This window comes from Microcaecilia unicolor, chromosome 3 (assembly GCF_901765095.1).
Source record: "Microcaecilia unicolor chromosome 3, aMicUni1.1, whole genome shotgun sequence".
Taxonomy (NCBI): domain Eukaryota; kingdom Metazoa; phylum Chordata; class Amphibia; order Gymnophiona; family Siphonopidae; genus Microcaecilia; species Microcaecilia unicolor.
This window is the reverse complement of record NC_044033.1, coordinates 179559632-179585046: the sequence shown is the minus strand read 5'-3', so window position 1 is coordinate 179585046 and position 25415 is coordinate 179559632. Positions and strand designations below refer to the sequence as shown.

General features: G+C 44.4%; 1 protein-coding gene across 8 annotated transcripts in view; it reads right to left on the bottom strand.

The window, feature by feature from the left end:
* Positions 1 to 25415, bottom strand: part of STAT6 (signal transducer and activator of transcription 6) — a 221814-nt gene that overhangs the window by 135943 nt on the left and 60456 nt on the right. For all 8 annotated transcript variants that reach the window (XM_030196653.1, XM_030196648.1, XM_030196651.1 and 5 more), the window contains 2 exons: positions 10497 to 10631; positions 3172 to 3313 (listed from right to left, as the gene is read on the bottom strand). In XM_030196653.1, the coding sequence (XP_030052513.1) occupies positions 3172 to 3313; positions 10497 to 10621 (267 nt within the window). In that variant the 5' untranslated portion in view covers positions 10622 to 10631. The remainder of the gene's footprint in view (positions 1 to 3171; positions 3314 to 10496; positions 10632 to 25415) is intronic.

Here is a 25415-nt window from a genome sequence, read left to right as displayed (position 1 = left end):
CAGATGTCCAAAACACTAATAAGGGCCAAATTGAGTGCCCTTGGTATGGTCCCTTTAGTGACTGACTGGGTTAAGAAATGGTTGAGTGGAAGGTGACAAAAGGTAGTGGTAAATGGAGCTCACTTTGAGGAAAGGGATGTTACAAGTGGTGTGCTGCAAGGATTGTTTCTTGGTCCACTTCTTTTTAACATTTTTGTAAGCAACATTGCGGAAGGGCTGTTTGGTATGGTTTGCCTCTTTGTGGATGATACCAAAATCTGCAGTAAGATAGATGCCCATGATGGTATGGATAACATGAGGAGGGACCCAGCACGGTAATGCCTTTGTATAAGTCTTTGGTGGGAGCTCATTTGAAGTACTGTGTACAACACTGGAGACCATACCATCAAAAAAATATAAACACGATGGAATCGAACCAGAGAATGGCTATTAAAATGGTCAGTGGTCTTTGTCATAAAGCATATGAAGACAGACTTAAGATCTCAATATGTATACTTTGGAAGAAAGGGGGGACAGGGGAGATATGAGACATTTAAATACCTATGCGGCATAAATGAACAGGAGATGAATCTCTTTCAACTAACAGGAAGATTGGAAGTGTGTGCGGGGGGGGGGGGGGGGGGGAGCAGAGGATGTGGTAAAAGGGGACAGACTCGGGAGTAACCTAAGGAAATACTTCTTCATGGAAACGGGGTGAATTCATGGAACAGTCTCACAGTGGAGGTGGTGGAGATGAAGACTGTATCTGAATTCAAGAAAGCTTGGGAGAAGAAGGGATAGTAGATGGTATGAGTTGGCAGATTGGATAGGCCATATGGTCTTTATCTGCCATCATTTTCTGTTTCTATATTGGGATAAGGAAGTATACAGTAATGTAAGCCAAAGCGTGGGCTACACTGTATCCTTTAGTGTTGCAATGTTTAAGTTTATTATGTAAATAATACAAACCAAAGTGTGATTAACCTTCTGATAAATAAAGAGAAATTTATTATCTATTCCACATGCATGTGGGCTTCAGTGTCTGTGGCACTCACATTTTATTTTTGTCTCTATACAACTTACCAGGTGCTTGCAGTAACATCCCTGCAGCACCTCTATAGTTTTCCATGCCATCATCATGTCAGATGATCTTACACTGCATTCATCCTGTCCTAGCTCAAGTTGGAGGAGGCACAACTATCGCAGGTAATTTATATTAGCAGGACTACTGGTTCAGGGGTAGCAGGCCACATACTAGACCAGTCCTGCTCAGAAAGGATTCTGGGGCTCTGGAGAAGGAAAGGAGCAATGTGGGAAGGTCCAGGTACAGGAGCAGCAAATAAAGATGGTTACAATTAAACTAAAACTTAAACATAAGAATTACAACTAAAATGAAAACTTACACTTACATGGAAGACATGGAGGGGAAAATATGTATAGAAGGTTCTGGAGGAATGTTTATGAAAAACCAGAATCTGCAATTTCTCAAATCAGAATGTTATAAGGTTTTTCTGATGTTTGTTCTGTTTAAATAGTAAATTAACAAAACAACAACAAGGATCTGGAGAAACAAGAAGTTTACAAGAGCAAGGTGAGACCAAAAGAGGTTCAGGAAGAAATTTTAAAACCATCCATGAAGTCACTGAATTTAGGAGCCTTTCAGTTATGACCATTTAAAGTAGTTTATGACTACTTCACTACAAGCCACATTTAATCTGAAAAAAATATATCAATGAGATGAAAACACAATGAAAGTCACCTAAGTCAAGTAAATTAACTTTGATGCACCTTTGTAGGACCATTTTACTTACAACCACTTAGTTTTGGACATTTAGATTAATTCTACTTAAAATACAGTTATAGCTAATTCACATTTTCATTTCAACAATATTATTGAGGCACATTAAGCTCAACTAAAGCACTGAAATCCACAAAGAGATATGAACATTTTGTGAGCTCTAATTTTCTTGGCTGATCACAGGCAGTAAAAAAACAAGAGGAGAGTTTTCATAATGGTCAATGTCAACCAATAGTGGGATGCCAACCAATAGTGGGAGAGCTTTATGTGAAAACATTTTTTCAAATTAAAGTTAACCAAATGTACAAAACAAATGGCAAATATCATGTTTTGACTTCCTTGTCATGTGAACTGAATTGGCCTGAACTGAAACAGGGATTTTAAGAGTTGGAGATGCCAGAAGCACAAGAAAAGCCAGAGGACAATGGGTGCGCTTACCTGTGACAGAAATTTGTATGAAATTGGATGAACAATTTAAAAGTTATAAGGGATATATGCAGACATGATCTGGACCATATTCAGCTGACAGTGGTCAGCGTTTTTTAAACGTTGACTGTCGCCGGCTAAATTAGCCCAGGATTTTCAGTTCTGGGCCATGTTTGGGCACCGGCACTGAATATTTGGGGCTAATTATGAATGTCCCGGCCAGTATTCAAGCCAAGGCCCACATAACACAGTTATGCGAGTCCCAGCTGAATATCGTCTGGGATCCACATAAATAAAAAAAACAAAACAAAAAACAGGTCAGGTGCCCCCTCCCCATCCACTCCCAAGGAAAAAGAGGGCTGCCCCAACCCACACTAACTTCTGTAGCCCTCCCCCACCTGGAGAAATCCCTAAAGCACTGTGAGGCTGCCGCTAGAGGTCACAGTAGCCATATTGAACTGCAGGATGGCGCCAGGCAGGAGCAAGTGGGCATCACTCCTGCCCGATCTCCTGCTCTTAGACCACCAGAAACTTCTCCAGGTACTCCTGGGGGCCATACAGAGGTGGGGGAAGGGCTGGGTCAGTCTTATATTTAGTTCAGGGGATGGGAGGATTGTTGGGGGGGGGCACCAGCTGATATTTAGACTGGTGCCTGGTTGAACTCGGCACATAAAGTTAGAACAGCTTCTTTTCTGCTCTAACTTTATGCACTTACCTACCTGGTTAGCGGTCTGAATATCATTTAGTAGCAATATTCAGCGGCACTGTCTGGTTACATGCTGCTGAATACTGCTGGTTAGCCCCGACCAAGTGATTTAAACGGCATGGAGCCTCTCCTCACCGTTGAAATCATTTTGAATTTTGGGCCTGATATTTTTACATGAGCAGCTTCTTGTAGGGAGCTAGGCTAATAATACCAAAATGTGTCCCCTACTTCCTTGACCTTGCTCAGTCAGAGTTCTACACACCTCAAGCATATTCACATACTGAGGAATCCACTCGTCCTCACTGCCACGGCCTGACAGTGCACCGCACAGCTCCTTCATCATGTTGGTTAAGATTGAACCCACTGTGCTGGTATAGAAAGCATCCGAGCCTTGGAGAAATTCCCTGGCATCCCAGAAAGACATATAAAGAGAGTGAGAGAAAAAAATATGTTAACAAGGAAGTCCACCATAGGGCAAATACACTGAATCCTTAAAATGTAGCTCTTCTTAAGTCAGTGGGATTTTCTTTTTGATTATTTGTTATTTTAAGATAGATCTCTGTATTTTCTATTCTTGGATTCTCCTCGTAATGTTGACTGAAACTTTCATGAGGCTGATGCTATTATATGTACAGTTTCTTTGGAAAAATGTTTCTAGAATTTGAAAAACTGATATTCAAAATTACTATCTTGATATATATATATATATATATATATATATATATATATATATATATATATATAATTTTTTTTAATGTAGTTCTTCATGGGGGGGGGGGGGGGGGTTAAGTGCTGGAGAGGACCCTGTATCCAAGTAACTTCTACAAGTGTCATTAACAGACTGACAGCTTATGGGATAAACCCCATCACCTAGTGTTTAAACAGCACACCTGCCAAGTGATTTCGGTCCTGGAAGACTCCAGGCTAATCCTAGCATTTTATGACACCCCAACTCCTGGTACATTCTGGTAACTGTAGTGCTGGTTTCAAATGGAACCTTTAGGGACTACAGATAATACTATGCAATGAGGACATGAGTTCAGAAACCAGGACAGGCCACTGCAGCAGGTTCCCCTCTGGTTCACAACTAGGTGATACTTGAAAGACAATGAAGATACATACCTGTAGCAGGTATTCTCCGAGGACAGCAGGCTGAATATTATCACATATGGGTCATTGTCAGTGACAGCACAGGAAACAGAGAACTTGCAAAGCAAAAAAAATCTAAGAAACCTCTAGAACGCAGCATCGCGCGGGAGCAACACACCGCGCATGTGCGAGAGACTTCCCACCCGCGAAGCGAACGTGCTACCTCAGTTTGATAGAAAGCAAAAATATATATACAAAAGAAACAACTCCAAAGGGGAGGAGGGTGGGTTGTGATAATATTCAGCCTGCTGTCCTCGAAGAATACCTGCTATAGGTATGTATCTTCATTTTCACTGAGGACAAGCAGGCTGATATTATCACATATGGGGAATCCCTAGCCCCCAGGCTCACTCAAAACAAAGAACATTGGTCAACTGGGCCTCGCAATGGCGAGGACAAAACAAAGATTGACCTAAAAAGAAACAAAACTAAGTAAGAGTGCAGCCTGGAACAGAACATAAATGGGCCTAGGAGGGTGGAGTTGGATTCTAAACACCAAACAAATTCTGCAGCACCGACTGCCCAAACAGACTGTTGCGTCGGGTATCCTGCTGAAGGCAGTAGTGAGATGTGAATGTGTGGACTGATGACCACGTCACAGCCTTGCAAATCTCTTCAATAGAAGCTGACTTCAAGTGAGACACTGACGCAGCCATGGCTCTGACAGCCAGCTTGGGCATAAGTGAAGGAAATGCAATCTGCTAGCCAACTGGAGATAGTGCATTTTCCGATGGCAACTCCCCTCCTGTTAGGGTCAAAGGAACAAACAATTGGGCGGACTGTCTATAGGGCTTCGTCCGCTCCACGTAAAAGGCCAAAGCTCTCTTACAGTCCAAGGTGTGCAACTTGTCCTCACCAGGGCGGGTATGTGGACGGGGAAAAATGTTGGCAAGACAATTGACTGGTTCAGATGGAACTCCAACAACACCTTCGGCAAGAACTTAGGGTGAGTGCGGAGGACTACTCTGTATTGGTGAAATTTAATATAAGGTGAATGGACTACCAAGGCATGGAGCTCACTGACTCTACGAGCTGAAGTAACAGCCACCAAGAAAATGACCTTCCAGGTCAAGTACTTCAGATGGAAAGAATTCAGTGGCTCAAAAGGAGCTTTCATCAGCTGGGTGAGAACGACGTTGAGATCCCATGACACTGGTGGAGGTTTACCAAAACAGGGTCCAAATCTCCCACAAAGCACACAAGCAACCACAAGAAGAGCAGAAGAAACCAAAAGAACCAGACTGAATACCACAAAGAGTAAGAGCACCAAAATAGTTTTATTAGGACCCTACACGGTCCGTGTTTCGGCCAAATAGGCCTTCCTCAGGGGTCTTCAAATTGACGTATACAGATATTCTTTCTACCCCATGTAATTTTGGAGGAACAAGCACAAAAACGCTGGTGCTATCTGAAACTAAGCATAGACACTAATGACTGGTGGAGGTTTGACAGGGGGCTTTGACAAAAGCAAACCTCTCATGAAACGAACAATTAAAGGCTGTTCAGAGACAGGCTGACCTTCTACACATTGATGGTAAGCACTGATTGCACTAAGGTGAACTCTTACGGAGTTGGTCTTGAGACCAGACTCTGATAAGTGTAGAAGGTATTCAAACAGGGTCCGTGTAGGACAAGAAAAAGGATCTAGGGCCTCGCTGTCACACCAGGCGGCAGGCCTCCTCCATTTAAAAAAATGACACCTTTTCGTGGAATCTTTCCTGGAAGCAAGCAAGACTCGGGAGACACCCTCAGAAAGGCCTAAAGAGGCAACTTCTAAGTTCTCAACATCCAGGCCGTGGGAGCCAGAGACTGGAGGTTGGGATGTAGAAGCGACCCCTCGTTCTGAGTGATGAGGGTCGGAAAACAGTCCAATCTCCTTGGAGGACAACTCCAGAAGAAGAGGCCAAAAAGGTGCAATCAGAATCATGGTTCCGCGGTCTTGCCTGTGTTTCAGCAGAGTTTTTCCTACTAGCGGTATGGGAGGATACGCATACAGAAGGCCTGTCCCCCCAATGTAGGAGAAAAGCATCTGACGCTAGTCTGTCGTGGGCCTGAACCCTGGAACAGAACTGAGAGACTTTGTGATTGGTCTGAGTGGCAAAAAGATCCACCGAGGGGGTGCCCTATGCTCGGAAGATCTTGCAGACAATGTCCTTGTTTAGTGACCACTCGTGAGGTTGCATTATCCTGCTCAGTCTGTCGGCCAGACTGTTTACGCCTGCCAAGTACATGGCCTGGAGAAACATGCCTTGGCGGTGAGCCCAAAGCCACATCCTGACGGCTTCCTGACACAGAGGGCGAGATCCGGTGCCCCCCTGCTTGTTGGTGTAATACATTGCAACCTGATTGTCTGTCTGAATTAGAATGATTTGATTGGACAGCCGATCTCTGAAAGCCTTGAGAGCGTTCCATATCGCTCGTAATTCCAGGATCGGAAGATCCTTCTCATGAAACGACCAAACTCCCTGAGTGTGAAGACCATCTACATGAGCTCCCCACTCCAGGAGGGATGCATCCGTCGTCAGCACTTTTTGTGGCTGAGGAATGGATGTCCCAAGGTCAAATTGGATAGAATGGTCCACCACTGAAGGGAACTGCAAAACTCGGTGGAGAGATGGATTACATCCTCTAGATCCCCTGTGGCCTGGCACCACTGGGAAGCTAGGGTCCATTGAGCTGATCTCGTATGTAGGCGTGCCATGGGAGTTACATTATCTGTGAAAGCCATGTGTCCTAAGAGTCTCAATATCTGCCGATCTGTGATCTGTTGAGACGCTCGAGCCAAGGACACTAGGGCTAAGAGATTATCTGCCCTTGTCTGGGGAAGATAAGCGCCGATGAACTCTAATTTCTGAACCGGGATAAGACGGGACTTGGGATAATTGATTACAAACCCCAGTAGCTCCAACAGTTGAACAGTGATCCGCATGGACTGTAGAGCCCCTGCCTCCGAGGTGCTCTTCACCAGCCAATCGTCGAGATAAGGAAACACATGCACTCCCAGTCTGCGTAGAGATGCTGCGACAACTGCCAAGCACTTTGTAAAGACCCTGGGCGCAGATGCGAGGCCAAAGGGCAGTACACAGTACTGAAAGTGCTGAAGTCCCAACCAAAATCGAAGATACTTCCTGTGAGCTTGGAGTATCGAGATGTGAGTCCAGAGAGCATAGCCAATCATTTTCCCGAATCATGGGAAGAAGGGTGCCAGGGAAACCATCCTGAACTGTTCTCAGACTAGGAACTTGTTCAGGGCCCTTAGGTCTAGGATGGGACGCATCCCCCCTGTTTTCTTTTGCACAAGGAAGTACCTGGAATAGAATCCCAGCCCTTCTTCCCCTGGTGGAATGGGTTCGACCGCATTGGCCGTTAGCAGGGCAGAGAGTTCCTCTGCAAGTACCTGCTTGTGCTGGGAGCTGAAGGACTGAGCTCCAGGTGGACAATTTGGAGGCTTGGATGCCAGACTGAGCGTGTATCCTAACTGCACTATTTGTAGAACCCACTTGTCGGAGTTTATAAGAGGCCACCTTTGGTGAAAAAATATCAACCTCCCTCCGACAGGCAAGTCACCCGGTACAGACATGTTTACTGCGGCTATGCTGCACTGGAGCCAGTCAAAAGCATGTCCCTTGCTTCTGCTGGGGAGCCCTAATGGCCTTAGGTGCACAGCGATGACAAGAACACGCATGCTGGGGCTGAGCCTGAACCGGCTGCCAGGAAGCAGGAGTGTACCTATGCCTGTTATAGGAATAGGGGGCACTCCTCCTCCCTCCAAAAAATCTCCTAGAAGAGGAGGCAGTAGCAGAAGACGTCCGGCGGGAGAGAATCCATGGCATCATGATGCTTTTCCATCTGATCAACCATATCCTCTACTTTTTCTCCAAAGAGATTATCTCCCCGGCAAGGAACATCTGCCATTCGCTGCTGGGTCTTACTACTACTATCATTTCTGAAGCGCTACTAGACGTGTGCAGCGCTGATCCAGGTCAGAGACACACAGCCATGAGAGTCTGCGCATTACTATACCTTGAGCAGCTACTCAGGATGCTACATCAAAAGTGTCGTAAGACCCCCTGGCCAGGAATTTGCGAATCGCCTTCTGCTGCCTGACCACCTGGTGAAAAAGTTCAGCAAGCTCCTGAGGAAGTGCTTCAATTAAACTGGACAGTTGCCTCACCGAGTTCCGCAAGTGAATGCTCGTGTAGAGCTGGTATGTCTGGATCTTGGCGGCGAGCATAGCGGCCTGATACATCCGCCTCCCAAAAGAATCCAAGGTCCTAGACTCTCTGCCTGGGGGCGCCGAGGCATAGTCTCTAGTACTCTTGGCTCTTCTGAGAGCAGAGTCCATCACCATGGAATCGTGAGGAAGTTGGGCCTTCACCATTACAGGCTCTCCATGGACTCTGTACTGGGACTTGGACTTCTTGGGGACCACTGGATTAGAGAGAGGGCAAGACCAATTCTGCATCAGCACTTCCCTGAGCGTACTGTGAGTGTTGGGGCCATTGCAACCTCTGCAGGTGGAGGATAATCCAGGACCTCGAGCATCTCAGCACTGGGCTCATCCACAACCTCCATAGGGAATGGAATGTCCCTAGATATTTCCCGCACAAAGAATGAGAAAGTAAGACTCTCAGGTGGAGACATCCTCACTTCAATCGGTGGAGTAGGATCAGAAGGAAACCCACAGGACTCCTCCTCTGAAAAGTACCTGGGGTCTTCCTCCTCTTCCGACAAGCGCTCCTCTTCGGTATCAGACAGACCCTCCCTAAGAGCAGCCCGAAACCAAGCCTGCTTCGACTTCGAGGATCAACGACCTCGTGGGGAGCGTCGAGAAGCCGACCCCTGCCTGGACTCCAGCGAAGCTTCCTCTACTGACGTTGAGGGGGAGTCGACCCAGGTGGCAACTGGCTCCGGTACCACAAGTGGGTAGTGAGGTAAAAGGCAGAGATAATAAAGCGAAAATAGGCAGTAAAAACCGCCGAACTCAATCGTCTCCTGAGCCGAAAAAGGGAAGGTACTGAAAAACAACTTTCCACGATCACGGATAAGAAAGAACTGAGGTAGCACGTTCGCATCGCGGGCAGGAAGTCTCTCGCGCATGCGCAGTGTGTTGCTCCCACGCAACGCAGCGTTCTAGAGATTTCTTTGATTTTTTTGCTTTGCAAGTTCTCCGTCTCCTGGGCCATCACGGACGACGACCCATATGTGATAATATCAGCCTACTTGTCCTCGGAGAAGAATTGCTCCTTAGGATCGGGAGCAAAGTGATTTACAGTTATACAGCAGAAGAAATAAAAAAAAATCCAAAATGTACAAGTTGTACAGATAATTACATACAGTTCTTGGGTCTGTATTGGCTCGTTGACAATTTTTATCAGTAATTAAGCTCATTCTGAAGTGTGTCATCCTTCCACATAAGATGGAACACATTTTCTGCCTCTATTACTCATGAAATGTGTTCATGAGTAAGTATAAGCAATCTGAAACGTGCATTAACTTTGTTTACCAAAGTTCTTGAGGGTTCAGCAAAACCCTTAGGGGTCACTTAACAGCCTTAGCTATGTCATGGGCTTTTCTTCCCTTACGTCAGTCTCTTGAGTTTTTTGGCTATGGTTATTTGCTTACAGCAGGTAAGTTCCAAGCCCATGAGGCAATCACAGTCTGATATATTCCAGTACAAATCTCAAAGATAGGCTCCACTCTACTAGTTACATTATCTCAGCAATACCTCTCTCCAGCAGCTCGAGAAGAACATGAGTAGCCAGACTACTTCCATGAAAGTATCTAAACAGGATGACCGAATAAAATACTTTGAACACATAGGGTGAGTAGGATATGCAAGAAAACTGTGTGAACAAAGAGTGAGTGGAGAAAGGACTGGCCCAGTCTAAGGGTATTGGACACCTTACATGAGACTTCAACTGTACCCAGCCCCCACCCCTGCAGGGCCCAGCATCTCTCCTTTCCCTCTAATACCCACCCCTCTTAGTTATCCAGATTATCTCCCCTTCCCTCCCCCACCCCATGTCCAATGCCTCCCTCCTTCCCTTATTTCTACATAGCCTTCTGCCGTTATCCCCTACTTCCATCCAGCCCAGACCAAACATATACAGAAGCACCAGCTTTGGGTGGGCCCTGTAACATAAACCTGCACTAAGCGCTGCTTTGTCCCACCCTCCTCTGACAGGAAGTCTGTCTCAGAAAGGGAGAGACAAGCCTGGGGTGGGGGTGGGGGTGGGGGGGAAGCAGTGAGATGGGAAGCAGGGGAAGGCACTCATGCGTGTCTGAGCCATGCCCCCTCTGCCCGAGCTATGCCCCCTGCCCATGCTGCTGCCCTAGGTAGCCACCTAGTCTACCTAGTGACTGGGCCAGCCCTGGGATAATGGGGGGAGGAGGCAAGGATAGGAGGGAGGCAAGGACAACCCACTTGGTTCTTACCAGGGCTGGTTCTCTAGCCATTCCCCCAAGAGCTGACGCAGCTTCAGGGGGAATTCCACATATAGGGAGTTGAAGCATTCTGGAGGCATCTTGGACACGATACTCCACAAGGTCATTTTGGACATCGCACAGTCTCTAAGCCAATAAAAATAAAAGAAAGGAGAAAAACAGAGAATGTGAACCCAAGGTCCAACTCACATATACAGTCTCCGAGTCCCAAAGGACAAAGTCTAATTTTAAATTTGCTATGAAACTTGTCTGACTGAGCATTTAACCTGCGATATCAGTCTTTTAGAGCTCTGGTCCTTCATGAAGAGCAGATGGGGGGAGAAGGGTGGGTAAGGACTAGTATCGGGGGGCTATAAGAACCAAAGCCTTCTGTTTGATATGAATCACTGCACTGTAATCTTGGGTTTAGAGAGGGGGGGTCAAGTTAGAGGAGGAGGGGAACTGTTGTGGTACATTTTGAGATCTGTTTTGTATCTGCTTCTTTTGCTATATTTTCTTTAAACTCAATAAAAATTGTTAGAACACAAAAGGGACAAACCTCATCTCTGAAGAAAAAGAAACACGGTCAGATCCACTGTTATCTAAAAGACAGCGAGTTTCTGCAAGCTAAGCTTAATGTTACAAAGCTAAAATGTTAATAATAAGGCCCACATCAGAGAATACAAAAATAGATAAAAGTGGGGTGTATAGTGTATTTATGTCCAGAATATTAAAGACAATTCTAGGCATAAGAGAAGGGAAGCATTAATGCTGATATGAAAGACATGAGGTGAGGAATGACAAGAGAGGGGCGCAGGGGGACGGTTATTTACTGGAAGTGTAGGGGATGCAGGATAAGGAATGACAGGAAGGGGCAGTTTGATGGTTATCCGAGAGTATAGAGGACATATGGTTGGCATGAATGGGCAGACTAGATAGAAAATGACAGCAGATAAAAGCCATGTTTGTATTCTAGGGCTATAGAGAAGTTTTCCAGTAAGCGGTATGAGTATCCTTGGGGGTACGCAAAACACTCACAGGGATATGCAAACAGTATGCAGCTACTGGCAACAGCTTGAATCTCTATCTCTCCCTTCAGCAACAATTACAGTCAAAGCAGGCGCAGAAGTGTGCGTCAGCTTCATCGAAGTGTGCCCTGCCATCCAGTGCAGCATTTTTCTCTGGCATCTTCGAACCCCCACTCCATCATCCGAGAAAACACCAACGTATTTTACTCTGGCCTCTTCAACCCTCCCCCCCCCCCCCCCCCATGGGAAAACAGCAACGTATTTTCCTCTCATCTCTTCGACTCCACCCCGGTGGAACAATGCAGTTTTCTTTGACCTTTGATCCCCCCTTCCCCACAGAAGCTTCGTGGCAAGTCCCCCCCGCACAGGAAAACTGTGCCTCAAACTCTATGCTGAAACCCTAGGCCCTGCAGGAAAGCCTCAAACTCCATGTTGTACCTATTTCTGTCCTCCATCACCCCCGGGGCATGCAGAGCTTCCAGCTGCTACTGCCCCTGCCTGTAGGAAATATAACTTTCCTCCGGCCTGCACTGGGGTTGTGAAGCTTTGTGCTAACATTCTCTCCCCCCCCCCCCCCCCAATCAGGGCAGGAACCGCACCTTCTGGCCTCCACAGACCTCAGAGTTGTGCATTTAGGCCTGCCACAGCCAAAAAAGAGGGGTTGTGCAGCTTTGTGCTAACATTCTCACCTCCCCCCCCCCCATCTCGGGTGGGAACCGCACCTTCTGGCCTTCTCCACACCCAATCCTGTCTGTGCTTCAGATTTTCCAGTCTCGGCGCTGGATAAGAATTAAAAAAAAAATACTGTGGGGTTGGGATGCAATGAAAGGTAGAGCAAGAGAGATGGTGGTGGGGAGAGGAAGGGGCAAGGTATAAAGGGTACATTTAGGAGTAGCAAGAAGGGAACAGCCAGGATGGAGAAAGGGGCAGTATGGGAGAGAGAACAAAATAAGGGTGTGCAATGAAGCGTGAGGAAACAAAGAAAGGAGTGTGTGTGGGGGGGGGGGGGGGGTAGGCAAGTCTCTGGTGAATGGAGCTGCTGAGCAGAGGGAAGGCCCCACAGTGGCTGGAGGCAGCCTGTGGTGATCACTACAGCTGCATGCAGTGATATTTATAGCAGGGGATTCAGTAGATGTTTGTTTGTAATTTGTTAAAGAAACAGTAAGAAGAGCTTGGCAGACCCAGCATATCAGGATGAAGGGCTGCAACTGTTGGTGGTCATCACCTCTTGAGGAAAGATGCAGGTAACAGGAAAAGACTAGGACACAGAGGAAAAAAGCTGAACATGGTGGAAAACTGGGGCACAGAGACAAGAGATGCTGAACATAGGGTTTGACACGGGCACAGAGAGGAGAGGTGGTTGATGGACATGGAGAGAGAAGAAATATCAAATGGACTGGAGACCCTGGCAAAAGAGTGAAAAGACAGAGGAAAGCAAAAATCAGAGACTAGGACAACACAATTAGAAAAATGACCAGTCAACAAAGGTAGAAAAAGCAATTTTATTTTCTCTCGTGAATAGAAATGTCAGTTTTTGGAACATACATCTGCCAAAGCTAGCATTTAGATATGGACATGAAATATAACAAATCATTCTGTGCTGATTTTCTAAGCACAGAATGCTAAAAGAGGTAACAGGCCACACTTTAAGTGACTGTGGTTGCATTCCTTGCATATTCGGAAGACAGTTTGTGTCATTACTATGTGATATTTATTTTTAGTTTACATTTGGTATGTGCATTAAAAGATGCCTTGGTTCATTCAGGACTATTTATTAAGAAAAAAAAAATGTTCTTCACAAAAAGTGGAGAAGTTGTCCATAGTGAACAATTAAGTTTCATTTGTTATTCTCTGGGAAAATGAAACAAGAATCCAATGGGTCATTACGGGCAAATCCTTCTCCTGTTTTTTGTTTTGTTTTTATAAATAGACCCTGTCTGTAAGTCTCACTGTTTTTACTCCCCCCTCCCCCCCCCCCCCCCCCATTTACAATGCTGCGCAGCAATGCTGATATAGCCCATTCAAAGTGAATGGGCTGTGTTGGCATTTGAGCACCGGCAGCCACTAGCAAAGCTTTGTAAATGGGGGGGGGGGGGGGGGGGGGCAGTTTGTAAGAACACACCACCTGCCAAGGGGCCAAGCAGTTTATATGAGAATGAAATGTAACAGATCATGCAAACTGTGTCTTGTTCTGTATGCCATTTCCAGTGACCTGTATGTGTTACGTATGTTGTATACCCTACACCAGATTTGGGTTTCTGCCAGGTACTTGTGACCTGGCTTGGCCACTGTTCGGAAAACAGGATACTGGGTTAGATGGACTATTGGTCTCACCCAGTATGGCTAATCTTATGTTCTTAAGTTCTAAGGTAAGAGTTAACTGTTTAATAATAAAATGTCCATTTCAAAATCTCTGCTTATCTGAGGTCAGGGGTACTCGGTTGAAATGTATTTGACTTACGGGGTACTTGGCCTGAAGAAGTTGAGGGAAACACTGCAATAGAGGACACAGGAGGTTGATGGTGTCAGGGTGATGGTTATTACTGGGGGTATAGAGGACATGGGGTAAGAAGGGGGCAGGATGATGGTTATTACCAGGGCTGTGGAGTCGGTACAAAAATCCTTCAACTCCGACTCCTCAGTTTATGGTACCTCCGACTCCGACTCCTCAGTTTTTAATATGTATTTTTTTTGCATGTTGACTGAAAGAGTGCAGCATGCAAGGCTGCATGTTAATGTTTGGGTTTAAAATCTATGTCATTGTGACTTTTTATTTTATTTATTAAAGAAACTAGAAATATTCATTAATCCTAAAGTTTAAACAAAAAAACACACATAAAAAAACAATGATGTGGTTTTTGAATTTTTCTGGTGTCATTGTTATAGTAACTGTCAGCTGTAAAAAATCTTGATAGTTGTGTCTGGCCTCCAGTAGATTTCTGATCTTTTATTGACCCTGAAGTAGATGGAATGTTTTCATTGCTATCTTTCTCATTCACAGCTTCTAACACTTTAGGATGGAAACGCTGCAAGTGTCTTTTTAAATTTGATGCTCTTGTAGGTGCATTTTTTTCATAACCACTGAAACTGCTAATTTTTGCATCACATGCTTTTTCACCATCATCATCTTCTATAATACATTGACATACATAATGTTTCCCATCTGTTGATATTGTAAAGTGTTCATAAACAGCAGACTTTGTCATGTTTCCTGACATTCTTTTTGCCATTGTGAATGGTGTGCCACTTCCACTAAAATATAAAGCTCTTCTTGCAGAGAGAGAGAGGAAGTTGGGTGGAGTCTCTCTGCTGCCTTATCTGTGTGTGCTGAATGATCTTCTCTTGGAGCTTAAGTTCACTGTGGAGTCAGAGAGGAGGTGCTCTACAGCAGGTCAGTAAATGGGACACTGAGCAGAGTGAAGCTCTCCAGCAAAATAGTTCAGCTGGACTTCACACTAGTGAAACAACTAGGTACTAAGCTTTATTCACAGCAGAGAAGTACTTTATTCAAATGTATGAGGAGTCGGAGTTGGAACATTTTTGCCAACTCCAACTCCGACTCAATGTACCCAAAATTGCTGCCGACTCTGACTCCACGACTCCGACTCCACAGTACAACAGCCCTGACAACTTTCTCATTATCCTCAAACCATATCAGGAAAGGTGGAAGTAGTAGTGTCAATGAGTGTAGGGCCTGTAAGTCAGTATGCACACTCAGATGTTCTGAAGTGGTCCTGTCCTTTTCTCCTGTGTACACTTTCCATGAAGAGAGGTAGAGGTGGAGCCAGGTACAGCCACTGTGGAGCGTATGAGTGCATGCTGGCTCACAGGCCCCATACTCATTAATTTTGCTACTGCTGCCCTTTTCTGGCCAGGAGCAGCCATGCCAAGTCTCAGACATTAGGTTTGTGTCTCATGCAATTGGAGGCTGTCTCACTCTTGACACACAGTAATCAGCTATTTTACATCAGAACTTCAATGCTAATGCACGGATCCTGATCCCGCACAGATGAGAAGAAAATCTAAGAGGAGTGGTATAGCCATGGGTGGGCCCAGGTGGGTTCAAACCCACTCAGTAGCATCACACCTATGGTGTGGCTGGTGGGGATCCCCAAGCCCTACCACCTGAAAACTCCCAACATCTTTCCCTCCCATGTTCCTTTTAAAGAGCAGATTTTTGCTGGCATTGAGCAGCAACTGATACACACTGTTTGCACCATCCCCACAGCCTTCCATTCCATCATTTATATCCTGCTTGTAGAATCAAAGCGGGTTATATAATATACAAATTAATAATTCCTTATAGTCATTTATAATAAGAATAATGACATAATATAGAAATTAACATAACCTCTTAAAAAAAAACCAAAATGTTTACTGATGAGTCTTCAAGACTTTAAGGAACTGTAGATAATTGACTATTACCCAGATTTAAACTGGTAACGAATTCCATATTCTGCTAGATTAATAGGCAAATGAACTAACAGAGAAGCGCTTAAACATCTTTAACAGTGAAAGAAGGAATAGTTAACTGAGTATGGGAGTATAGACAGCAGCCATTAATGATCTTAAACACAAGACACATCACCTTAAACTCATAGGAGCACCAACCAGTAACCAATGTAGATCTTTTAACAAAGGAGATGCCTAATCAAATTTCTTGCCTCTATATATCAATTCCGCTGCAATATTCGGCATAAGTTGAAGCCTATTTAAAAGCTTTTCACATATTCCTACATATAGATCACTTCAGTAGTCTATTTGGGAGTAAATTATAATTTTAACTAATATACGGAACTGTTCTGGGGGAAAAAAAAAAGAGATCTAACTGCTCTCAGCTGTCGCAACTTTAAAAAGATCTTTCTACTCAGATTATTTATCTGACATTCCATAGTTAGCTGAGAGTCAAGCATAACTCTCTGAGCCCTTGAAGAAGTTTCACAACTCAATTGTTCTCCCGTTCTTAAGGTAATAGTCTTGGTAACATCTACTAAAATAGTGCTAAAGTATAACAATCTGGTTTTAGCAGTGTTAAGTATCAATATATTCTGGGAAGCCCAACAATGAGTTTTATCAATGCAATCCAAGATCAATTTGTAACCATCATCATAACCTGAAACTAATGGAACTAGGATGAAAAATATCATCCGTGTAAGACGAAACATAATACAAAGAGGACTCCAAAAACAAAACAAAAAAATCCTAAGGAACTCATAAAGATATTAAATAAAATTGGTGACAATGGTGAATCCTGGAACACCATAGTCTGGAGTCCAACACTTGGAAAAAACATCTTCTTGACACAATATTTTCTTTTTTTTTTTTTAATCCTTTAAACCATTCCAAAACCACCCAACCTGCCCAGCAACAAAGCATGGTCTACGGTGTCAAATGCTCCAGACACATCAAACTGCAAAAGAACAGATGGGATCTTATGACTTAGGCCCCCTTTTACAAAGCTGTGCTAGCGGCTGCCATGAAGAAATGCCGACACAGCCCATTCAAAGTGAACAGGCTGTGTCGGCATTACTGAACCGACAGCTGCTAGCAAGGCTTTGTAAAAGGGAGCCTTAAGTAATAATTTTACCTTTGAAACAAATGTTAAAAGTAAGCATTCCAGCATTACTGGACTCCACTTGTGGACTTATGTGAGGTTAATATATTTTTTCTTCCTTTCTGTTTTTATTTTCCTAGAACTTAGTTCAATTAAATTTAATTGTAATTAACTGAACTTTCCCACTCATGGCAGGCTCAATGCTGCCTGGATGTCCAACCGCCACCTGAAACTGAACATGACCAAGACCAAGCTCATTGTCTTTCCACCCAAACCCACTTCTCCTCTCCCTCCACTCTCTATTTCAGTCGACAACACCCTCATCCTCCCCGTCTCATCTGCCCGCAACCTCGGTAGAGCGTTCCATAGTTGTGCGCTTAAATAGGAGAAGCTGGATGCATACGTTGATTTGCATTTGAGGCCTTTGCTGCTTGGGTAGTGAAGTTTTAGGCTGCGTACGCTTTGTAGCGCTATAAAAATGCTTAATAGTAGTAATAGTAGTAGTAGTATGTTCGTGCTGATCTTGTTGTGTTTCTGGTTGGTAGGTCTATGAGGTCTGCCATGTAGGCCGGGGCTTTGCCGTAGATAATTTTATGAACCAGGGTACAGATTTTGAAAGTTATACGTTCTTTGATTGGGAGCCAATGCAGTTTTTCTCAGAGGGGTTTGGCGCTTTCAAAACGCATTTTTCCAAACATAAGCCTGGCTGCTGTATTTTGAGCGGTCTGCAGTTTCTTTATAATTTGTTCTTTGCAACCCGCATTATGCTGACGATGACCAGGTTTAACTTCCCATGTACATTATAGAGCTGGACGATGGAGATACTATAAGTGGTACATTAGAGCTGATACAACTCTTGGTTTTCTCATCATTGTTTGAATTTAAATGGGGGAAAGACCAAGGTCCTCTACTTTTAGTTACAGGCATCTGGTTCTTGACCTAAAAACCTATTTTTAGGAAAACATTTGCTAACTGTTGGGGCAGTAAGGTTGGCAGCAGTGCAGGGACTCTGATGTCCAGGATCTCAAGGCTGTTCCCTACTCTTTTATTTTTGGCACTGCTTTTACTCTCTATTACAATTTGAATTGTAAACTGCATAGATGCGTTCTCAACACTTGGTATATCAAATGTAATAAACTTGAAACTTGATCATCACCTTTCTGTGGGAAGTCCTGGCTTCAGTTTTAAGGTGCTGTCAGGGTGGATTCTCAACTACAATTGAAAGATCCCATTTCTACAGTTGTACAGAATTCAGCCTCAGCCTTATTGGTCGCTAACTAATCTAACTACAATTGCACGTTGCTTTGGTTCTTCCTTGAATGACTACTGCACCACTGTAGTAGGTCTGCCATAAAGGGATATACAGTATTTCCAGTTTGCTCAAAATAGTGTGGTATGGCTGACTGATGGAAGAAATTTGATCATAAAAGATAGTACAGCAGCCAAGCAGGGGCCTCATAGAAGGTGCCACAAAAATCATGAACTCTATTTCTAATGGGCAACTACCAACAGCATTAAAAAGGGCAGTAGTGCGTCCTTTGCTAAAGGTGGACAACTTTGACTAGGGCAAGCTTGAAAGTTACCGGCCAGCATCTAACATCCCATTTCTAGGAAAATTTATAGAACAAATAGTCTGTGTTCAACTCAACAATTGGCTAGAGGAGAGAAACTGGCTACATCCATGTCAATCTGGATTCAGATCTGGTTATGGAACAGAAACAGTCCGTATATCCCTACTAGATGGTCTTCACAGAAACCGAGACAGGGGATTTGCCTCGGAATTAGTACTGCTAGATTTCGCAGCAGCTTTTAACACTATGGACCATGATATCATACTAGCATGACTGACAGAAACAGGTATCAGTGGAGCAGTAATTGCCTGGTTCAGATCCTATCTATCAGATAGGCATCAGTTCATACTGTTCAGCAGCACCTCATCACCACCATGAGCACTGTCCTGCAGGGTACCACAAGGATCAATACTGTCACCTATTCTGTTCAATAGCTACCTCAAGCTACTAGCCAAGCTGATTCGGTCAATGGACACTTGGCTCTACATCTACGCGGACAACATGCAGCTACACATATCCACAACCCTTGACATTAAAATCTCATTTGGGAAATACGAACTGCCCCTCATATCACAATCAGGAGCCTTGGAATAAAGCTTGAGTCAATACTTACTCTGATCCCCCAAATCCAAGCAACCTTCAAGAGCTGCGTCTATCATTTGTGACAACTATGCTGCCTTTCTCCTTACATTGTGAAGGCAAATTTTGTCTCAGTTGTGCATGCCATGATATCAAGACTGGATTACTGTAATACAATCTACACTGGTTAGACTACAAAGGGTCTGCACCAACTCCAATTGATTCAGAATGCACACACACTATCCACCTTTTTCCTGCCCCCTCCACCCATGACACACACACACACAAACCATCCACTTTTCTCCAGCCCTCTCCACCTTGCTTCAGCCCCCTCTCATGGCACACACAACCCCCATCCTCCTTCCTACAGCCCTCCACCCCATCACACTCCAACCACCTTTTTTCACACCCTCAACACTCCATCCTCCTTTTCTTCAACCCCTCCCCCCAATATTTCATCCATATTTTTCCCAAGCAACCCTCCCTCCCTTCCCCTTCTCCTTGCACACACACCACTCTAGTGTGGCAAGAGGAGGAGACGTGCATCGGGCTGCTTCTTTGAGCTGTGTGGGCCTCCGTACAGCCAGCTTAAAAACACTGCTGGGGACCAACGTGACAGAGGAAGAAGTAACCCAATGTGTGGCTGTGCAGCTCCTCCTCTTTTTTTTCCATTTTAGTTTTTATTGAGATTTTCAAAACAGCATATAAATTCAAGTAATTCAGTATCGAATACAACTTAAAACAGGTGTAGAAATCCCCAGCTCCCGAGATTGTTGCAAACGTTTCTATTCCTAATGCTACCATACAAGTTAAATGATGTAGACAAAAACAAACCCAAGCATATCCTTATATGCAAAAGAACAAACAAACAAAAATCTCTGAACCCTAAACAATCCAATCTTGTTCAAGCTACCTGTTGGTCATACTAGCCCACAAAAGATAGCCAAGTCCCTTTAAACTTATCTTGACGCGTACACCTTAGGGCTGTAATATAACTTGGGTAGTAGGCCTGCCACATTTAGGCTTAACCGATGACAGAGATGGCAGCTTACCCTCTTCACCAAAGTCCTGCTATCTCCTTTTTAAGAACAGCCAGATAGGGCAGTAATACTCGAGACTGGTCCAAAGTAATTAAGGGAGACAATGAAGCAGGAAAATGTTTTGGATCTAATAGTAACTGTATTTGGAGACTGAGAAACTTTGACACCATTCAAACCAAAAAGGCTGAATGAGACAAGTCCATCATACATGTATACATGAGCCTCCTCTGCCACAGACTCTCCAGTAAACACGTGTAGTACTGCATGTCATGGCAGACATTTTCTTTCAGTGGTCACAAGGGTCAGGAACAAGTGGCCTTTGCTCCTGTCCCCATCAACCCCATTGGACCACCAGGAATATCAGGTAGGCCCAGGGGGCCTAGCAAGATGGGGTGGGTCATGGGGGGGTGGGTCATGGGGGGGGGGTGACTCACGGGCTGGGGGGAGAGGGAAGAAAAGGGACCTTATTTTTTAAAAACAGTAATGTGGGTCCTGGCAGATAGTCAATGCCAGGACCTGCATAGGCTGGCCAAAGTTAGGATAGCTCAAAAGCCGTCCTAACTTTAGATGGCCTAGCTGGCATTGAATATTGCCAGTACCCACATAACCGCTGGCTCCTCTCCGCAGCCGCCCCCTGTACTGCCCTTGGCCTGCCCACTTTCAACATGGGTGGTCAAAGACGATAATTCAGCATCACTGCCTGGTTTAGAGCCACTGAATATTGTCGGTTAGGTGGCTCAGAGCAATTTAAACAGCCTGTTCTTTTAAATATCGGGTCCAGAGTATTTTGAAGGTATGAAGCCATGTGGGGCAGATATACCAAAAATACATCATTTTAAGCTCACTTTCAACTAGATTAGCCAAAATAGAGTTTAAAAACATTAGCATATATACATTGCCAGTCTTTTTCACAAACAGGCTCCCCTAAGTCTACCTCGCAAATTTCAGTTCAGGAACACCCTCTTCAAGCAATAAAGTGAATAGCAGCTCCTCCTCTATCCACCCTGGTGTGGTGTGTGCACAGGGAGGGAGGGAGACAGCCAGAAATCAAACACGTGTGCCCAGTTGCACCACAACAGCAGACTGCACAGAATTCTGGAAAGTCTGTTAAGATGGGGAATTCTGCAAAAATTCTACATTCTGCAGAATTCCCCCAGAAGTATAAAGTTCTCTCTCTCTCTCTCATCTCCTTCACAGCTGCATCTCTTTCCACTGTATCACCGAAGGAGGTTCAGTAGAGACAGGAGATGGCATGATGTCAAAAAGTTGAAGCCGTCTCCCCCCCTCACCACAGCTGCCATATTGGTGGCACCAAAATAAACTATCCATGCCGCATGCTTGTTGGTAGAATTTATATTAAATCTCAGTTATAATGGGTCATGGGTTTGACAATCCGCCTTTAAAAACATGCCAGCTTGTGCGGCCATCAGAACAGAATAACCTTGAATTGGTTATAGTAGTAATTAGTTCTCAACCATAATCAGTGTTATTTCGAGGGACTGGTTATAGGGACACCATAGCAGTGTGACAGGGGAGACGGAGGCTGGTGGGTTGCGACCAGGGAGGGGGTGATTGCCGCAGGAGGAGGGGGGGGGGGGGGGAAAGAGCAGCTGCGAAAGCTCAGCATGGTGAGTTACCGGCTCCAGGGCCTTTATCCACCGATGTAGGGGAAGGACCATGGCTCGGCTTCCGAGGCTCTCTTTGGTTTATTACTGTGTAACCCTGGGGCAGCACGTCGCTGAGCTGGGCACAAAGTTAGAGTTCCACCACCCCACCCCACCCCCAGCTTCTTTTGTGATCAAAGATGCTATTCTTTTAATGTAGAAATAGCTTTATTGTCATCATAAGCAAAAATAATGGCATATAATGCCGTACTGAAATCCACATTACAGCAATACAAACAACAAAGCAAGCTCTGGAGCACTGACAAATACATCACTCGTTTCATGAGAGGTCTGTACAACTTGCGCCCTCTCATGTGACAACCGATACTCCAATGGGACCTCAACCTTGTTCCCTACTGCCTCATGGAACCACCCTTCGAACCCCTTCTCACTTCAGAACTAAAATTCCTCACTTGGAAAACTGTCTCCCTCACCAATATCAAGTTGCAAGTTTATTCAAGGTTTCTACCCCACCCATCAAATGTGTTGTCTAGACGGCTTACAAAGTATATCAGAAAAAACAGAGTAGGGGGAAAAAAGAGGGGAGGTAAGAATCCAAAATTGGATGTCTGGCTACCAGGAAGGGAAATGTGTACATCAGGCTGGTCGTTGGTTTTCCCCTAGCAGATCTAGAGGCTAATCACCTCCATCGGGCATATCAGTGAACCCATGCATTGGTCCACTAACCACCTTTCACACACTTCTTCGATGACGGGAGTTATGCTTTGAACCCAACCCAAACCTCTCCAAGATAGTCTCGGAGTCCCATCTCAACCAGTCCATTGTCCTCCCTTACTTCTATCCATTGCCTTACCTCGACGTAGTACATAAACGTTTCCACACCTTGGACTGCAGACAAGCCCTCTCCATCTATACTGAAAAGGACTGCTTCACTTTCATACTGTCCCCAGCTCTTCCTTTCTTACAACCTGAGCAACATCGGCAAGCTGGCCCTTCTGCTATCACTTGTCTGCAATAAACTTCTGGGGCACAATCTCTGCCCACCAACTAAGAGCCATGGCATCTACTACAGCAGTGTTTCCCAACCTCTTTTATTTATTGCACTTGTATCCCACATTTTCCCACCTGTTTGCGGCTCAATGTGGCTTACAAAGACCTGTTATGGCATCACCATTTCAGGGTACAAAAGATACAATTGGTGTTACAAATATAACAAGGATAACAAGACGATCTGTTCAAGTAATTAAAGAAAGAAGATACTCAGAATAAAGGAGGAGCGGTGATGTATTGTAGTTAGTTATGGATTCTCGTGGTAGATTTTGTTGAAGAGATAGGTTTTCAGAGAGTTCTTCAAGTACCTCCAAACAAATTTCAACCAAATATCCCGGAGCTCCCAGCAGCAGAGATTTTGAAATGGATATTTTATTGTTAAACAGTAACTAACTAGGCAAAATACATAACAAATAAAAGTCACTGAAGCTGGCATACAGACCAAGACACGCTTGGCATGATCTGTTATATTTTAGTCTCGGGTATGTTATTCTTACAAACTGAGTAAAAATGAACAATGAAACTTAGACGGGACCTATTTATAAGAAAAGGAGAAAAGAAAGTTCTCCACAAAAGTTGCCAATAGTGACCAATCCAGTTTTCTCTTTTATATTTTACTTTCTTTATTAATTTTGCTTTAAACAAAGATAACACACTTTGAATGATACATCAATGTTTTAAATAACAACTTTAAAGTAAATTATTCCAAATTTTTAAATTCCAAAAGGAATTTATATAAACATTGATTTTCAGCAGTCCACAAATTAGAGAGAATCCAAATATCACCAAAGGAAGTTGGTTAAAGTGGAAATAATTAACATTTAAGTTAGAGCAGGCGGTTTCTAAATTTACATCTTGACTATATTTCCAACATTTATTTGGTCAGTTCTTTTTTCCCATGCATAAGTAAAAATCTAGACAATTGTTCTGGTTCATAAAAGATATATCTATTATTCTTGAAAAAAATTAAACATTTGCATGGAAACCTTAATTGAAAAGTAGCTTCTATTTCCACTGCTTTCTGCTTCAATTCCAGAAATTTCTTTCTCCTTTGCGCCAATCCAGTTTTCTCAAATGAAATCTGATTGGTCACTATGGGCAAGTTCTCCATTTTTGTGAAGTACTTCTATTATTTTTTTTTAAATAAATAAGCTCCAGTGAACTAAAGCACCTTATTATGCACAGACCAAATGAAAATTAAAAATAAATAGCACATAGTAATGACACAGAAGAAACTTCAGATCATACATGGAATGCAACCACAGTCACTTAAACTGAAAGTATGGACTGTCTTAAAATGTGGTGAAATACAGGCAAACGTGTTGCTTTTACAGTTTTAATCAATCTGGGCTTTTTGGATGAAATAAGCATTCTGAATCTCAATTTCCATGTCTGATTTCAACAATTAGGTCACTTTCTGGACAGAAGTGGTTTCTTATTTTACTTTTGAGAACTATTAGATGAGAGAAGTTGGTTTCACACAAATATTCTGAAGCAAAAGGAAGAAGTTCTGTAAGAGCTATTTTGGACAGCTGTGGGTACTCCCTTTTTTGCATCTGCCAACACAATATGTCCCAGGTCCTTATCTTGAAGTTTCAGTGTGGCAGAAGGAAGGTCAGAGAGGCCAGAGGCAGCAATTGAATAAAAGTGGATTGAAAAAAGTATTCCAAGATGCCTACACCTCCATACAGACCTGCAGCCAGTCTGCCCCCTTTTCTCTCTCTCTCTCATATACACACATCCCACATGCCCTCATCCAGTCTCTCTCTCTCTCATACACACATCCCACATGTCCTCATCCAGTCTCCTCTGTCTCTTGGACTCACTCACTCACTCTCTCTCTCTCTCTGCCCTCAGCCTCCCCCCTTTCTCTCAGCTTCCCTCTCTCTCTGCCCATCTGGCCTCAGCTTCCCCCTCGCTGCCCACCTGTCTTCAGCCTCACTCTTTCTCTGCCCACCTGTCCTCAGTCTATCTGCCCTCAGCCTCTCTCTGCCCACCTGTCCTCAGCCTCGCTCTCCTTTTCTGCACTCCTGTCCTCAGCCTTGCTCTCTTTTTCTGTCCTCCTGTCCTCAGCCTTGATCTCTCTCTCTTTGCCCACAGCTTCCCTTTCTCTCTACCTGCCCTCAGCCCCTCCTCTCTGCCCTCAGCTTCTCTCTCTCTCTACCCACCTGCCTTCAGCCTCTTTCTGCCCACAGCCTCCCTCTCTTTGTGCCCACCTGCCCTCAGCCTCCCTCTCTCTTTGTACCCACCTGCCCTCGGCCTCTCTTTCTCTCTCTGCCCACCTGCCCTCAGCCTCCCTCTCTCTTTGTGCTCTCTGCCCACAGTATCTCTCTCTCATGGGAATGAGAGTTATAAGTGCAACAGGCTCTTCTTGCACCTCAACACATATCAGTTACTGCAAAATGTCTAAAGCCCTGTTATAACAAACTAAAACTATATTAGGAATTTTGATATCACCTCAGTAAGACACAATCCCTCCCCTGT